Source organism: Hibiscus syriacus, unplaced genomic scaffold (genome assembly GCF_006381635.1).
Source record: "Hibiscus syriacus cultivar Baekdansim isolate YM2019G1 unplaced genomic scaffold, ASM638163v2 tig00111088_pilon, whole genome shotgun sequence".
Taxonomy (NCBI): Eukaryota; Viridiplantae; Streptophyta; class Magnoliopsida; order Malvales; family Malvaceae; genus Hibiscus; species Hibiscus syriacus.
In genome coordinates this window covers 505,496-523,652 of record NW_024062978.1, presented here as the reverse complement: position 1 = coordinate 523,652, position 18,157 = coordinate 505,496, and the positions used below count along the sequence as shown (strand labels likewise).

At 32.4% G+C, this 18,157-nt stretch overlaps 3 protein-coding genes and 1 pseudogene across 3 annotated transcripts; 3 read left to right on the top strand and 1 right to left on the bottom strand.

Annotated features, from left to right (window-relative positions):
• The first annotated feature begins 160 nt into the window (after positions 1-160).
• On the top strand, positions 161-3,475 carry LOC120152410 (serine/threonine protein phosphatase 2A 59 kDa regulatory subunit B' gamma isoform-like). The gene is made up of 2 exons (XM_039164632.1): positions 161-1,572; positions 2,745-3,475. The coding sequence occupies exons 1-2, from the start codon at positions 340-342 to the stop codon at positions 3,132-3,134; spliced, it is 1,623 nt and encodes a 540-aa protein (XP_039020563.1). The 5' UTR covers positions 161-339; the 3' UTR covers positions 3,135-3,475.
• An 89-nt stretch (positions 3,476-3,564) lies between these two features.
• LOC120152411 lies at positions 3,565-4,643 on the bottom strand. The gene is made up of 2 exons (XM_039164633.1): positions 4,534-4,643; positions 3,565-4,165 (listed from the first exon to the last, which is right to left on the bottom strand). Exon 2 carries the CDS (start codon positions 4,150-4,152, stop codon positions 3,709-3,711), a length of 444 nt encoding a protein of 147 aa, XP_039020564.1. The 5' UTR covers positions 4,153-4,165; positions 4,534-4,643; the 3' UTR covers positions 3,565-3,708.
• A 144-nt stretch (positions 4,644-4,787) lies between these two features.
• Positions 4,788-10,034, top strand: LOC120152205 (annotated as a pseudogene).
• A 1,189-nt stretch (positions 10,035-11,223) lies between these two features.
• LOC120152196 (40S ribosomal protein S27-2) lies at positions 11,224-12,038 on the top strand. Its single transcript, XM_039164467.1, has 4 exons — positions 11,224-11,338; positions 11,497-11,598; positions 11,700-11,728; positions 11,827-12,038. The coding sequence occupies exons 1-4, from the start codon at positions 11,336-11,338 to the stop codon at positions 11,951-11,953; spliced, it is 261 nt and encodes an 86-aa protein (XP_039020398.1). The 5' UTR covers positions 11,224-11,335; the 3' UTR covers positions 11,954-12,038.
• The last annotated feature ends 6,119 nt before the right edge of the window (positions 12,039-18,157 follow it).

The window sequence follows — 18,157 nt, the reverse complement described above, 5'->3', positions numbered from 1 at the left end:
GCTTTGTTTTCTCTTATTCCCTTTTTTCTTCCTCTTTTAGCTCGTTTCTTGCGCTCTTTTGGATCTATTCAATTTTTCAATCAATTGTAAGTTGGAAAAAAGCCTGTTCCGTCGTTTCTGTAACCTTAGTTTTAATCTAGAGAGTTGTAATATTAGAGGCATTACATTGTGGATAGATCTTTTTTGTACATATTATTGCACTGTTTTCTTTAATTACTATTATTTACTGTCCGTTGCTTGAATCTGTAAATGATGTATAAAAGAAATGTTTGTAATCTGAAGCCTTTCATGTTGAAACCTTAGATAATTGTGGATTTAGGGTTAGGGCTTTTTTTAGATATGATCAAGCAGATATTTGGAAAGCTACCTCGGAAACCATCGAAATCATCCCATAATGATTCAAATGGTGATGGAGGAGTCCATGGTAATTCCTCTCCAGGTCCCAATTCTTTGAACAACTCGAAGGCCGGATCGGCTTCTTCAAAATCCTCCAGTTCATCACGATCGAACAATGGCCCTCTTAATTCACATTCATCCGGTTCGAATAAATCAAATCATGGGAAGAAAACAGCCTCTCTTGCAATCCAAGCTGGTACTGTATTAGCTTCAGGTGTTTATGAGGCTTTGCCTAGTTTCCGGGATGTCCCAAATTCAGAAAAGCAGAATCTTTTCCTCAGGAAGTTGGGTATGTGCAATGTGGTTTTCGATTTTAGTGATCCATCTAAGAACCTCAAAGAAAAAGACATAAAGCGGCAGACGTTGTTGGAGCTTGTTGATTATGTCTCGTCTGTTTCAACCAAGTTCAATGAGGTTGCAATGCAAGAGATTACAAGAATGGTGGCTGCTAATCTATTTCGAACTTTTCCATCTCCGAATCATGATAGCAAGATTCTAGAAATGTATGATGCTGAAGATGAAGAGCCAGCCATGGATCCTGCTTGGCCTCATCTTCAGATTGTCTATGAACTTTTACTTAGATTTGTTGTCTCACCAGAAACTGATGCTAAGCTTGCTAAGAGATATATCGATCATCCATTCGTGTTGAAATTGTTGGATTTATTTGATTCGGATGATCAAAGAGAGAGGGAGTACCTAAAGACAATTCTACATCGGATTTATGGGAAGTTCATGGTCCATCGGCCATTCATTAGAAAAGCCATCAACAATATCTTCTACAGGTTTATTTTTGAGACAGAGAAACACAACGGTATTGCTGAATTACTTGAAATCTTGGGAAGTATAATCAATGGCTTTGCTTTGCCTTTGAAGGAAGAGCACAAGCTCTTCTTGGTCCGTGCCCTGATTCCTCTTCACAAGCCCAAGTGTGTTTCAATGTATCATCAGCAACTTTCTTATTGCATTACTCAGTTTGTTGAGAAAGACTTCAAGCTGGCTGATACCGTCATCCGAGGCCTTCAAAAGTATTGGCCTGTAACTAATAGCTCAAAGGAGGTAATGTTCCTTGGAGAGTTGGAAGAAGTTCTTGAAGCAACTCAGGCAGCAGAATTCCAACGATGTATGGTTCCCCTTTTCCGTCAGATCGGTCAGTGCCTCAACAGCTTGCATTTCCAGGTACTTATGTTTTTCCTTGTCACTTTGTTATAGCGTTTTGCTTTCTTCTATGACTAAATTACACTGTACTTGATATCTATAGCAATATTGTTTTCCTTTGCTTGAGGTCTTATATTGTATTTTCCTCCCCAAATGTTGCTGTCGGAGTTTTTTGCACATCTGAATGGAAAATATGCTCCCCTCCAACAAGTGTTATTACACTTGGTGCTTTATAGTTTATTGGTATAATATGATTCACCCACATTTTTTGTCCTGATGAGATGTGGACATACTGAGAAATATATCACTTTAACTTGTCTAAGAAAGCAATGGATCTTAGTGTTTACAGCAGATGACAGAAGGGGTTTACTTTCAGGGGGAAGATGTGTATTTTATCCTTCCTGAAGATATCACTGTCATCTAGACCATGAATGGCATTCATGAAGAATGCTTATCGTCTGAGCTTCAACCTTGCTGTCTATACTTGATGAATAGTGTCAGATATCTTTAGGTCAAATTCTATTGAAGGACCATGCACTGTGTTTTTGGCAGACTTGGTCCCTCTATTGTAATTTGATCATTCCTAGTCGTCTAATTTTTTTGGGTAACCGCATCAAATAATGTGATGTGGATTTTTTAACATACAATAATTTGACATATACTCCTTGGTATTTTTATATAGCTAGACAATTCTTTTGCAATTAAAAAAAGAAAAAAAGGTAAAATATTTTTTCCAACTGTAACAAAAAATGGCAAGGTGTATATGTTACATTATCACATGTTTTTTTAATTAAAAAATAAGTCACAATAAATTATTGACAGACTGAACGGGTAGAAGTTACCCTCAAAATGAAAACACATTTCAAAAAAATGTAGAGATTAGAAATGATCAAATTATAGTAATGAGAACAGATCCACTAAAACCTTCCGTACAATTTGACCATAAGTTTTCAAGCAATTCATATTTGAGTTGAGAGGCTGATGGGTATTTTGCTAATGAGTTGTATATTTTTTGTTCTAGAAGGTTGATCCTATTCTAATAGCCTTAAATGAATTGAACACTGTCAAATATCTTCTGAATTGACTGCCATGAATGCTCATTCTTGCTTAAAAGGAATGTTATATGCTGGTGAATTTTGGTCTATCATGCTGGTTTGAGTATTATAATTTGTTATAACATGTTATCTTGGCAGGTAGCTGAACGTGCATTGTTCTTGTGGAACAATGATCACATAAGAAATCTCATCACTCAGAACCGCATAGTAATACTCCCTATAATCTTCCCGGCATTGGAGAGAAACATGCATCACCATTGGAATCCGGCGGTTCAGAGCCTCACATTGAATGTGCGGAAGATATTCTTGGATGCTGATCAAGCCCTCTTTGATGAATGTTTGGCCAGATTCCAAGAAGATGAAGCGAAGGGAAAAGATATGCAGGAGAAGCGAGAACTAATCTGGAAGCGGTTGGAAGATGTGGCTTCATCTAAAGCTGTTAGCAACGAGGCTGTACTGATTTCAAGATCCATCTCTTCCACTGTCATTGACACAAGCCCAACTCCAAAGGCAACGACAGGTCGATGAGAGATGCAACAAATGCAATTTGTAAGAAGTCATTCAATCCATCATAATAGTGAAATGATCCTCCAGTCCAGGGTGCAACCGAAAGGGTACAGCACCATGGGAATTAGTTGATGTCGCTTTTGTTTTTAACAAGTCTCTGACCTCTCCTGAATGGCAATTGGTGGGGTTCTCTGAATATCAAGGTTGCCTCTTCTTTCTGGCTGGGTTTACTCATATTTTTATCTTCCTTTTACCCCCTTCCTCTTCCATGATTAAGTTTCAAGTTCGTGTATTATGACGGGTTTTAGTTTACGAACACATTTCTTTGGATTTACTATTATATCCATATTTATTTGTGTTGATTGGTCGAACAATATGTTTTTTGGAGCTTGGTTTTCGAATGATATTTCCAATACGAAGAATGAAGTGAAAAACTATTACGAAGATGGCCTGAATTCAATACGAGAGAGACTACGGGTTTTCTAATAACTGTTTAAACACAATACACTAACATCACACAAACACGAATTGTTGAATTGTTACGTCTAAGTGAATAAATGCAGAACAATCATCAAGCATGTGTTGAAAGCTATTACTAATCATCTCCATAAGCTAGGAAACTATACCGCTCTTGGTATGGACCATTGAAGTAAAGATCGGCTTCGAACCACTTGGGATAACGAACAAGGTCCCCGGCAACGAATTGCATAAACCGATCGCTACCTTCAGGGACAACCCTTACTTCCCCTTCCTCAATGTAAACCAGCTGATCAACTTGCCAGTCCCATGGCAATTTACACTTGCCTGTCTTCCATACCGACCATCTCGAAACCCCGAGCTCCGTTAATCGCTCTTTCAACACTTCCCTTTCGACCCTCACGCTGTAAAGTTCCTCTAATGGTTTCTCCACTCTCATTTCTTTTACTACACAAGCTGAAGTTGCCCCATTGCCAATACCAACAGCAACACCGTTGTTGGATCTGTTGGTTCTCTCGAAAGAGAGGTAGCCAAGACTTGCGGTAGATATCATGCTTGCCATCTTCTTTAATTTCCTGGATGCAAATTTAAAGCATAGTCAATAGTAAATATTAAGAATTAATCCCAAATCGCTGTTGAACATGCTCACAAAACCCAGATATTGGACTAAGAGCCTGAGGGAATTTGTTTTAAAATATTTCTCTCTTTGCTTGAATTGATTTTAATAATATCACTTGAGCCAACACTGCATGAAAATACGTGCAAATCCCAGGTTCTTAAGGTCCAGTTTCCTTAAAATTTAATTATGGTTATTGAGAGGTCTTTTGCCTCCCCGCTTTCCCATATTTTCTTAGATGCCAAACACAAGAATAGCAGAACATAGAACAAAAAAAAACACAAGATAACCTAAAAGGAGAGAGGAGAAGAAGGTAGATTTGTTTACCTGTTGAAGTATTTATGAAGTATAACTTTTATAGCCGAAGACAAAGGCGAAGACTGAACATCAGAGTGAAGCTGCTTCTAAAACCACCCCTTTTAGGCTTCAGTTGAGGGATTTCTCTGATTATCCACTAAAACGTAACTTAACTCTAAACTCACCTGGAGGTGACCTTTTAACTGTCACCGCCGCTCTCACTAACCTGTTCTCTCGGTCATTTCTTTCTTTTTTATTTTTGGACCCTTGGAGACCAGAAAAAGACAACCATGAACGTGTCCTCTCCTCTTGCACATAAGCTTCCCATTTTGAATGGTTTGATAATAAGTAAATAAAAAAGCAGAGATTTTGGAAGTTTTCAACATGTTTTCTGGAACCATGATGATGGTCTCGCTGAGACCCTTCAATAAGGTCTCTCCATATCCATTGGTTTACAGAAACAGGCAAACGGCTCCAAGGACTACTATCTACATGAGTACTGAAACACAAGCAGTTCCCTCCAGAACCCAGGTCATTATACTTTTCTACTTGAGTTTCTAGATGTTCTCCAAGAAAATGACACTCCCTAGATAAAGGGATTTCTAGTTGAAAAGTATATTTTGTAGAAGCTATGATTATGTTTAGTATAGCAAATGGTTGGTTTCTTGAATCCACGCCTTATGATGATTTAGTTGTTTTGTTTGTATAGAAGGAAAAAAAATCTTATGTGGGTGAACAATTCGTGTTTAAATAATGAGTTTGAAACAAGAAAATTGGTCGTTATTGCAGAGAATAATGGAAAGCATTTCAGTTGGTGGTGAGGCTGGGAGTGCTGGGGGTGCATACTCCTACAGTGCATACTCCTATAGTGCCTTGAAGAGGTTGGACAAAATTTGGTCAAGCATTTGCTCTACTCAGGCCAGTACGTCACATTGTGTTCGGCAAGGTTTAAAGTGTTAATTTATGCTTTAAAATTGGTAATTGCAGTTCAGCAAGAACCACAGCAGGTAGTTTCGAGCTTTCCCGGTGTGTTTAGCCAGTCTGTTCTTGCTGGAAAACAAGTAGATAACTGTGATGTGGTAGTTTGTGGGGGTACACTGGGAATCTTCATTGCTACTTCTTTGATTGCCAAAGGTCTTAAAGTCAGTATCTTGGAACGAAATATATTAGAAGGGGTAAGTTTTTTTTTTTTTTGATAGAGTTCATTGTAGAGATCTTTATAGCAAGAATAATCTGCTTCAAAATGCTTTTCTTGAAGGAGATGCTAATAACATGTTGATTTTAGAGGGAACAAGAATGGAATATCTCTAGGAAAGAGTTGATGGAACTTGTAGAATCTAGCATTTTGAATGAAAATGACATTGAAGAAGCTACTGCTGTGTCATTCAATCCTGTAAGTTCCTGAACTTGATGAATTGATTAGTGTTTCTCGGGGTAGGCTTATTTGTAGAAGCTGTCTTTCATTTCATTAACTGCTCAGAATAAATGTAGATCCGAGAATAAGGGTGAGATCTGGGTAGAAGACATTCTTAACCTCGGTGTCTCGTGAGTAATTCTCCTCTTTTGAATCTGCATTATAGAAACTAGATCTGTTCTTCTGGACTTCACTTATTTATATGTTTAATATTTGCACCATGATGTAAAACTGTGACATCAATTAATGAAAGGTTACAAACACAAATTCTGCTAAAAGCTTCTCTCAACAACAAAGTTGGTTTTCTATATGAAACGAAATGGCTGCGTATTGAGTGCTGTGCCACTAGCAAGTAAACAAAGAGATGCTTCAAATGCACTGGCCATGTTATTTATGATTTCTTTCCTTCATTACACGAAATTTCATCCATATTTCAGTATTAGGAGGCTTCCTTTGTTCTAACTGTATGCTTCATTATTGGATGATAATTGTTGTAACACTGTTTTTTTTACCCGAGGTCACTGTAGTTATTAACAAATATTTTGCTCATTGTATTTTAAAACTTAATTACGACAATCTCTAATTGATATTCTGTCCATTATTCCAGGCCTGCAAAGCTTATAGAGATTGTGAAGGAAACGTTTTGTTTCCCTTGTTGGAGTTATCTTTGAGGGTTGCAGTGTATCCAACATAAGCATTTATGACGATGCAGCTGTGAGTTCGCTGATATTTCCGAAGTTGTATAGTTAATATTGCAGAATACGGATACTCTCATTGATCAACTACGTCCAACCGATAGACTAATTCTGTTTTCTTTCTTGAATTTGATGGATGACATCCCTAAAATTCATGATTGTAAAGGTCAAAACTCTCCAGTTAGAAAACAGAGTATCATGCAGATACAACAAGCCATTTGCCCATGTTCCCCCTTAGCAGGGGGCTCTTCAAGCATACCTGATAAAACATTGTTCTTATTTTATATGAGACTTCTATATCAACACTACAATACTACTAAAACCTTGAAAGGAATTTGATAAATTGCAAACTTGGATTAGATTTTTCATTAATAAGCAACTAAGACGATTACTTGTTGTCACCTATGGTTTACAGGTCTTGCAATTTGCTGAAGGAAACATTATTTCATCTCGTCTTGTCATTGATGCCATGGGAAACTTTTCTCCAGTGGTGAAACAGGTTAGGTTCCCTTTCTTATATATAGTTCATTTATATCTCATACAGTTCTTGAATATGCTCCTACTATGTGGAACTGGAGGATTAATTGAACACAACATTACTAAATTTGGCATGATACATCCATTTATTAATCTAGTGGATGTGCCTGCTTTTATTTAATAGTTGTAATTTTGAGATTCAAAAAATATGTTCATATGACTGTTCTACAAAACTTTTGGATTGTTCTACAAAAATATGTTCAAATGCTGTATATTGATGTTTTGTTTTTTAATTACAGATTAGAAGTGGGAGGAAACCAGATGGTGTTTGTCTTGTCGTTGGCTCCTGTGCTCGCGGATTTAAGAACTCTACTAGTGATGTCATATGTAGTAGTTCATCGGTGAAGAAAGTTGGCAATGCAGAAGTACAATACTTTTGGGAGGTAAATTGGCTCTTTGCAGCAGAATTAGCATTGAGTGGAAATGTTAAGCCTTTTACGAATGTACATTTTCATATTTTATAGGCATTTCCATCTGGGTCCGGTCCCTTAGATCGCACTACTTACATGTTTACTTATGTTGATCCTCAACCGAGTTCCCCAAAACTGGAAGAACTATTAGAAGACTATTGGGATTTGATGCCAAAATATCAGGTTCATTTGCTGATCTGCAGTCAATTCTATTGCATTATTCTGCTGCATTTTGATCATGTTGGATCATTCACTTTTTCTTGCGGTGAAGTTCTTGATCTCCTACCTAGCAACATATTATAAAAATTGGTGAAGTTCTTGATCTAAATCATCATTTTTCTTGAAGTACTCGTGTCTAACATCCATATCCAGCTCATATCCAAACACGGGTATGTGGTTATGATCTTCTAATGACCCTTAATATTCATGGAAATCTCGAAAAAAGATGAACATACCCGTTTTATTAATAGACATGTCCGAGTCCGACATTTACATCCTACTCTAAGTGACACTAGTATATAACAACAATAGGGGGGGAATAAAAAAAGGGAGAACTCCATGCTTTAGTCTGGTTGCTATAGAAGCTGGCTCTTTATACATATACTTTATCCTTAATTTAGGACTTATATTTGTGTAGGTAGTTTCTTTGGTTAATCTGGAGATACTGAGAGCTATATAAGGCATTTTCCCAACAGATCGTGATAGGTAACGATTTCATTAATTTGGTTGAATGTGCTGAGTGGAATATTCTGAGTGTTTTATGTGATCAACTTGACAGTCCATTGCCAGCGGCATTTAATCGCGTTTTACAGGTTATTTTTCCTATAAGCTTTGAAATCTTCCAATAGATTATTCGTCAGAAATAGAATGCATTTTTCATGAATTTATTTTTTGCAGTTTGGTGATGCTAGTGGCATACAATCCCCTGTTTCTTTTGGTGGTTTTGGGAGCTTGACTAGGCATTATGTGATCAACTTGACAGTCCATTGCCAGCGGCATTTAATCGCGTTTTACAGGTTTTTTTCCTATAAGCTTTGAAATCTTCCAATAGATTATTCGTCAGAAATAGAATGCATTTTTCATGAATTTATTTTTTGCAGTTTGGTGATGCTAGTGGCATACAATCCCCTGTTTCTTTTGGTGGTTTTGGGAGCTTGACTAGGCACCTCGGAAGATTATCAAATGGTACTTTCTTGTTATTTGGTAAATTTGATAGCCAATGCTTGCGCTTTCTCATGGATTGAACAAAACCATTTCAGGAAGAGATAAACTTTTATGATAAGTGTAACCGTAAATGAAATCACAATGCATAAACTCCTATTCATGCATAGTTTACAACTCCTTACAGACGGTTGACCTCGATCCGTTTCTTTTTTTCTTCCTTTTTTGTCCATTGTCCTTAAGACTGCACCAGTATAGAGTTGTTGGTGGGGGAATCGGAAAACATGTATTTTTAACAATTTCAGAAAGGAAGATGTACATGGTAATCAAAACCTGGGCAGAATAAGCTGCTTTAGTCTCTTCTACACAATGAAACATATTTGGATTTGTAGATATAAGACAGCTTAAAAATGTGTGTAACCTTTTCAAGAGCAGGGATTTATGAAGCAATCGATGGAGGTTTTCTCGACTCGTACAGTTTGTCCCTGCTGAATCTTACATGGTCAGTAACTTCCTTTTTGGTGCTATAAGGTTTAAGCGGCTTTCCCTTATGGCTTTTGGAATCTAATTAAATCCATTTGCTGCAGCCTAACTTGAGTTCTCCGTGGCTATTTCAAAGGGCGATGTCTGTGAAGAAACAATCTAACGTTCCACTGGATTTTATTAACGAGCTTCTTGACATAAACTTCAAGAGTATGCAGGCAAGAAGACTGTTTTCAATGCTTAAAGCCAACACTTACCTACCATGCTTCATGTTCAGGACCTCTTGCCAAGACATTAGGCCTAGTAATGCTATCTAAACCTCAAATTCTTCCATCTATATTCAAGCAGGTAAATTAATAACAAAAGAGGGTCTTGTTCTGTTAGTTTATGGATTTCCATGGATTGCCAGAAACTAAGCTAACAAATCATTGAGAAGCTTAAGTGCATTAGTGAATCAATCTGCAGTCTCGTGATCGCATATGTGTGTTCATGTACAGGCTGACATTCCCGTACTTATCGACTGGTCTCGACATTTTTTCTTTATCGGATACTATACATTTCTCTCAACCTACATGGATCCTGTTATAAGGTAAGATTCCGGTCTTAATTAATCACTTACGTGCTTTTCATTTATGCAAAATCTGTTGTTCTTTGCCTTTCTGCAAGGCCATGGTTAAACGGTATGCCATCAAAGATGAAGTATAAATGGAATAGACACCTTGAGGCTTGGAAATATGGATCTGGTTTAGATTACAGGCTATGAATTACAAGTCGAATCGCAATGCTCGTTCGACTATCGGCTTCCGAACTCATCTATTTCGTCTTGAAATATCATCCAACAAGGAAAATTCATTGAAGATTGTATTGTAGCTCGTCTATTTCATCTTGAGATATTACCCTGAAATGAAAATCTTATATTACTGCAACTATCACGCACCATTAAGTAAATAGAATCGAACTTGTGCAAAAGAATCTAATAAAAAACTTCTGAACATTATTTAATCTCACGTGAACATATGCATTTTCAGACCACTATGTCAAGAATATAATTATTATAATATAATAAAAGCATTTGCATACCACCTAAAAGTTGCGAGACTAAATTAAAAGGATTTTTTGGTGACCAAAATGTTAGTCTCCTAAGAGTTGAGTAACCATTTAGGTAGTTTACCCTTTTATAAAAATAGAAAATAAAAGAGTTAGTTTATCTCTAAATTATAAATGAATCTCGAAACTTTGAAATATTTCAAAAGACTCCCCAAATTATTAGTATCGTTTTGGACACATTTTCTGATAATTAAATAAATTATTTAAGCATTAAATGTCAGCCTGTGTTTGATGTGAAACATATTTAAAATTAATGAATCAAATTTTAAACACAGATACGCATACTATATGGATAATTTGGATCTATAATGTAAAAATCGACTATATTATTAATATTTAAGGTTATTTTTTAAATATCTAGATAGGGGTGGAGCTCTAATAGTATTTTAGTTTATGTAAAAATAAGTTTTTAAATTAAAAAAATATAAGAATTTATTAAATATTTAATCAATTATGGGCCGAAATAAAGAATGATAATCTAATGTTCTCAATTTTTTGGTCTAGTAACAATTTAGGTTATTATAAGTTTAAATATTAGACAAATTGGACATTGTCTTTTGAATTTTAAGTTTAAATGCTTAATAAGTCATTTTATTTTTCTTAAAAAGTTTAATATTTCAACCCTGTCAATATATAATCTTGGCTCCATCCCTGATCTTGATGCATATTATTTTAAATTTGATATACACATTTTAAATATGTTTCGCAATATATCTAAATTGACATTTAATGCACAAGTCGATGGCTAAACTGATAAAGAAAACTTGATTGAAATTATATTAATAGTTTAAAGATTTAATTAGAATATTTTAAATTTAGCGACTAATTTAAAATATAGGGATTATTTTAAAATGTAAGACATAGTATGGGGTTGCCTCGAGAAGTTAACTTAAACGTAAAAGCACTCCGAGCCTCTAACTACCCAAACCCTAAATTCCTTTCAAAGCGCATCGTCTCTTGAAAGCTTCTCACTCCACAGCTTCAACTTCGAAGTCCCAGCGCCGCATCCCTCACCAGTCGCAAACATGGTAAATCTCCCCTCATTCTTTCTTTATTTCATTTTTTACTTAATTTTAGACATCTTCTTGTATTCATCTCTAGTTTTTTTGTTGTATTTTTCTCATGTTTAAACCAATACATCTGGATTTGGGTTGTTGATGTTGTTTGTATATTGTTATGATTTTAGGTTCTCCAAAACGATGTTGATTTGTTGAATCCCCCAGCCGAGCTTGAGAAGAAGAAGCACAAGCTCAAGCGTCTCGTTCAGTCTCCCAATTCCTTCTTCATGGTAATATTTCTAATATTTTTCTCTTAATTTTCATATCAATGATTTATTCTATGTGGTGAAGTACTTCTCCTAGTTTCTTTTTTGTTGCTCTCTTCCAAAAGGATGTTAAATGTCAAGGCTGCTTCAATATGTACGTTTACATATGATTTTTGGATTTTAGATTTAACGTTTTAAGCTGTATTTCATATCTTAAGTTATGGGTTCACACTTTCTCTTCTTTTTTTGCAGCACAACTGTATTTAGCCACTCTCAAACTGTTGTGGTGTGTGGTAATTGCCAGACAGTTTTATGCCAACCTACTGGTGGTAAAGCTAGACTTACCGAAGGGTGCTCTTTTAGGAAAAAGGGTGACTAAATCTGTTTCCTATGACCTATTCTGGGTATCTTTTTGATGTGTTCAAATGTCTTTATTTTAAAAGCACCGTTAAAGCTTTATAAAAGACTGTTACTTCTATTAATGAATCAGTTTATCTATTTTGTTGAAGAATCATCAGTGTTTTTTGTTACATTTGGTTGGTTTTCTGATCTTTATATAAACATCAGTACCTAAATTTGAGATGTTCAGAATTTGCACAAAGTTGTCCTGTTATGTTTTGTAAATATTTTTCCTTTCTCAGTTGTTTTCTCGTTCTGGTTGCTTGTTTTACGTTATAACTTATAATTGCATTGGAATGGCCGGGGTTGATTGTATGATTTATGGAATAAAGTTGAGTAGATTGCAAATTATTTAGCCAGTGATGCCTTTATACGATTTTATTGCCTTGCTATTCAGAATTTTCCTTTTGGACATGAAAATACAAGTTAAAAACGATTGGGCATATTGTGTCACACACAAACGAGTATTCTGTCGTGCACATTGATTTTGGAAATATAGCCTTTCTGAACCCTGACTATGTACTTATTCACTCGAGTGTTGGAAGCATATTGAGGAAAAGAATCCTATTTTAGATGTAGTTTCCTTGCAAGGGCCATGCGAATGATTAAGCCTGCTTCTGTTTCCCCTACCATGAACGCCCTTATACATAAATCTATACCTTTAAACTGTGCTGTTTAGTTCAATTGAGTTTTGAAGTTATTTGGATCATTTCAAGACTACATTGTGAGTAGGCATGTTCATTCGGTTAAAACCGAACCGAATAAATTTCGGTTAATTTTCGAATTAACCGATTTTTTTTTAAAATTTTCTAATTTATATAAAAATTAAATGTTTTTAATTCAAAAAAAGTTTATAATTAATTTAAATAATATAAAATTATAAAATAAAAATTTCAGATAATTTTTTTATTTAATTAATATTGATTTAGGTTTAAAATTTATTGGATCTTAAATTATTAAGTGAGTTTTAAATGGTTTGGGCTGAGTCTATATGTTATATATAATATATTTAAAATTTAAAATTTTAATTTCGGTTAATTAATCGATTTCGAACCAAATTAACCGTTAATCAAATTTTAAAATTTTTTTTAACCGTTAACCGACCGAACTAATTCGATAACCGAATCGAATTAATTCGGTTGGTTGGTTAACCGAATTAGTTCAGTTATTTGAACACCCATAATTGTGACTATGTATTATTTCTGGGTCCGGGCAAGGTGGGATTGTGTTGCCTTTTTATAGTCAAATCATACCCTTTATAGATAAAAAATATTATTATAAATATATGAAAATACAACTGAAAACTAATAAAATTAGTCAACAATCAATTAAAAAAGAAAAAAATAAATAAAATTGACGGGAAAGTGGCTGTGGAAAGTCACTACCGGTGCCTTAACGCAAAAATGTATGATAACCGCCTAATGAAATGTAGGTGTAACATATCACTACACAACAAAAATAGAGAATTTTAAGTTTTTTTTTGCCATTAAATTATAGTAATTGTTAAATTAACTTTATAAAATGGACATTTTCAATAAAATATTTTTTATCCATTATATAAATATAAAATAATATTATTCAAACTATTTAATTTTATATGATCGTTTTTCATATTAATCAAGTTAGTTTATTTAAATTTGAGTTGATTGATTATTTAAGTTGGAGATAATTATTTATTATGCTTCTTGGTGATTTTTTTCACAAACAAATTAGGAACATAACAAATATCCTTTGATAATTTTAATAAAAATAAAATAATTAAACCAAACACTTTTATCATTTTAATTATGTTTTTAGATTTTTTTTTTACTATTACTACATTTGATAATAATCCTTATTTAAAAAAAATTAAACTCATCATATCCATTATCTCCGAGTAAAAAACTGTAACAGACAATAGGTCTAAAAATCCTTAATTTAGTTTTTACATATAGGATGTATAATTAACGATGAATATCATTAATTTAATTTATAAAAATTTAAAATTCTAAAGACCAACGTATAGTTAAAAATAAGTTAAAATTTAAAGGTAAATTATTTAAAATAAATGATAAATTATATCAATGACCACCTAACTATTGCCCTTTTCCATTTTGACTATCATTTTTGAAATTTTTTCAATCAGGTCACTCAACTATTTAAATGTATTCAATTAAGTCACTTATCGTTAATATTTAATAGAGAAATTAACGTGACAGTTAAAATATTTAGTATACTTTTAACTTATTTTTCTTAGCAATCAGAAGGTGACAAGTGTCACCAGGGACAAAGCCATAATTAAATATTGGTAGGGGCTGAAATAATAGACTATTTAAGAACAATATAAAGACTTATTAGGTATTTAAACTCAAAATTCAGCATGAACCAAGCGACCTTAGTGATTAAGGGATTGTTGTTATACTTAAGGTCCCGAGTTCAAGCACGTATGTAGGGGTATGAGCGTTCATTGTCAAATAGTTGAAAGTCTTTGTACAAATATTACCTTGTATTCACCCTAAATTAAAAAAATCAAAACTCAAAAGACAACTTCTAAATTGTCTAATATTTAAACTTACAATGACTTAAATTATAATTAGACCAAAAATTTAAGAACACATACTTATCATTCTTTAGTTTGACCCCTACTTGATTAAATATTTAATAAATTTTTATATTTTTAATTTTAAATATTTATTTTTACATGAACCAAAATACTATTAAACCTAAATTATATCGAATATATAAATTTTAACAGGGGTCGGGGCCCCTTGGGCCCCAAAGGAGCTTTGTCCCTGTGTGTCACCCTCTAGAGAAAAGAAAATTTTGGTCGCTTAAATGATTACCAGGGAATTGAACATGAGGTTCCCAAGTTGAAGAAGTAAAGCTCAACCATTAAACCAAAGTAGTTAATTGTGTTGAACTATATTTTGATATAACAATTAAGGCAAAAAAAATTTGGACTTGAATTGAATTTATTCAAAGTTTTCAAAAATAATTTAAAGCCCTTAAAAGTGGATTTGAGCACTAAATGATTTTCACGTACAAGTAGTACCGATACTGTAAGAACAGTATCGATACCTCATGAACAGTATTGATAATGAACAGTATCGACACTGTTCATATGGTACCAATACCAAGGTGAGGGAAGTATCGATACTCACTAGGTAGTATCGATACTATCAACATTGCTCAAATTCCAGAATGCAAAAATGGTACTGATACCCAAAGGGGTACCGATACTACTTTGTATAGTAGTATCGATACCATAAGGCCCCAATGGCTAGTAACAGGTAGTTGATTTAAAAATAACAAAGGTAGTATCGATACTCCCTTTAGGAGTACCGATACCCTCTGTACTGGGCAGTTTTATTTTGCACAAAAATTGATCTTCAACGGCTAGAAACGGCCACAACAACATTTCAACATATAAATACAAATTGAGGACACTTGAAGAAAGGTTAGAACACCTATCCAAGCAATCAAACAAAAGAGAAGAGTTTTTCACTTTTTATTCAAATTCTCTTGTAAATATTTTGTTCTTGTGAGCTTAAATTTGTAAACACCTACCTTGAAGGGTTTTTTTGTTTACATTTCTTTTCCTTTTGTAAAAGGGGTTTGGTTCTATCTTAGCCAATTGAAAAGATAGAGAGTTGTAAAGGTTACTCTTGATCCTTGAAAAAGAAAGAACAAATTAGTGAATTTGTTAGAAAGTCCTTAGTGAGGAGCTAAGGTAGTGGAGGTAGACTTGGTTGAGAAGTCGAATCACTATAAATCTTTGTGTTCATTGTCTTATCTTTACTCTCCTTACTCCCTAAACTAATTTTTATCAATTTATCCCATTTGCACATTTTTCGGTTGTTTGATTTGAGCCTCTTCGATCATAACAAATTGGTTCAAATTTGACTACATATGCTATTTATGTTGTATATTAGTGTAAACTTATAATATTAATATTTTATATACCTTAACTTAAATTCACATATTCAATTAATTTTACATCTTAACTTTAAAAATATATTTTATTTTTATATTAACTTATTAAATATATTTTATTACATTCTTAACCTAAAAATATATTTTAATAATTTATCTTAACTTAAAAAATATTTTTTATACTTATCTTAACTTATTACATAAATTATATTCTTAACTTAAATTATTAAATATATTATATTATTACCTTAAATTATTAAATATAATTAATTCTTATTTTAACTTAAACATATCTTTTATTCTTATCTTAACTTAAAAATATATTTTTATTTTAACTACAAAAATATATTTTATTTTTATTTTAACTACGAAAAATATATTATAATTTTATCTTAAATTTAAAATATTATCATAATAAAATATAAATATTTAAGTTAAGATAAAAATAAAATATATATTTTATTTAATATAAGATTAAAATATATTTTAAAATTAAAATAATAATAAAATATATATTTTAGGTTATGAAAAGAATAAAATATATTTAAAAAAGTCACCCTCTAATCGGTGAGAAAATATATTAAATTAAAAATAAGTTAAAATGAATTTAATCGTCCAATCGGATGGTAACACATGTCATTACACTTGGAAATAGTGACAAATGTCACTATTTGATTTGAGAGTTAAGTTTATTTTAATTTATTAAAATTAAGAACGAATTGATCGAATATATAAGTAAAAGTGACCAAATATATAACTATACCAAATATTTTAGCTACCACATCAGCTTCTCCATTAAATATTAACGACAAATGGCTTAATTGAATGCATTTAAATAGCTGAGTGACCCGATTGACAAAATTTCAAAAATAATGATCAAAATGAAAATGGTCAATAGTTAAATGGTTATTGGTATAGTTTAACTTTTATTTTAAATAATTTACCTATAATTTTTAATTAATTTATAATTCTACGTTGAGTCATTTAGAATTTTAATTTTTTATAAATTAAATTAATAGTGTTCATCAGTACTCATCGAGCGTTGTAGAATTTTCCTTATATATATATATATATATATATTATTAAACAGTTAATTATTGGAAAAAATGTACTTAAGGTCCCTATATTTTTTTAAAAATACTAATGTGGCCCTCAAACTTAAAAGACAAACCCAATGTAGCCTTTTAACTAACGATTTTCATTGTTGACAGTTACGGTGCTGACATGACATCTAACGATACTAACATGATTGTCCATGGTGGTTGATGATGTGACATATGGATTAAATTGATTTTTTTATCAAATTCAAGAGTCAAATTGGTTTTTTAAAAGTTCAATGGCTTATTTGATTATTTTAGAGAAAATATTTAAAATATATAAAGATATTAAAATAAAAATTAAATTACTAAAAAAATTAAAATATATATATATATTAATCAGAGTGATTAAAACATAAAATATTGTAGTTAAATGCTTCATTGAATTTAGAGAGGAATTCTAATGTGATTTTTATTTATTTTAGTAGTATATTTACAATTTTATATATGTTACATGTCAACTCTAAGAATTTGCTATTCAAAAATTTAAAAAAATGTTAGGGTTGATAAAAAACCTCAAACACATGGTGTCTAGACTATATCCACCCTGACTTTATAAAATTTATACGGGATGGAGGAGTTCACGTTTATATAAATTAAAATAGGAAAAATTTAAGGTAATAATAATATTTTTTTAATTTTTTTAGTATTTTTAGTATTTTTTATTTTTAATATTTAAATTTAAACAATTTTATATTTTAATTTAAAATTTATTCATTTTTTTAAAATAATTAAATAAGTTATTTAACCTTTAAAAAAATTAATTTGTATCTCAAACTCGACTAAAAAAATCAAATTTAACCCAACAACCACGTTATTAGCTACCTTATCAACTATCGTAGACCATCACGTCATAATCGTAAAGTGTCATATTAATATCGTAATGACCAACGATAAAAATTATTGGTCAAAAGATCATATTAAATTTATTTTCTAAATTTAAGAACCACATTAAATATAAAAATAATTCAAGGGTCACATTAATTTTTTAAAGAAAAGTATATATACCTCATATATCTTTTACCTTAATTATTTAATGTGAAAATTTCAAGATAGATGGGTATAGACCCGGTCCATTTATTCAATAGAAAGGCCCAGACCTTTCTCGAACTTCATACGGAAAGCAAACAGTTCACGCTCACATTACCCGTTGCCTGAAATATTGACCAAAACCA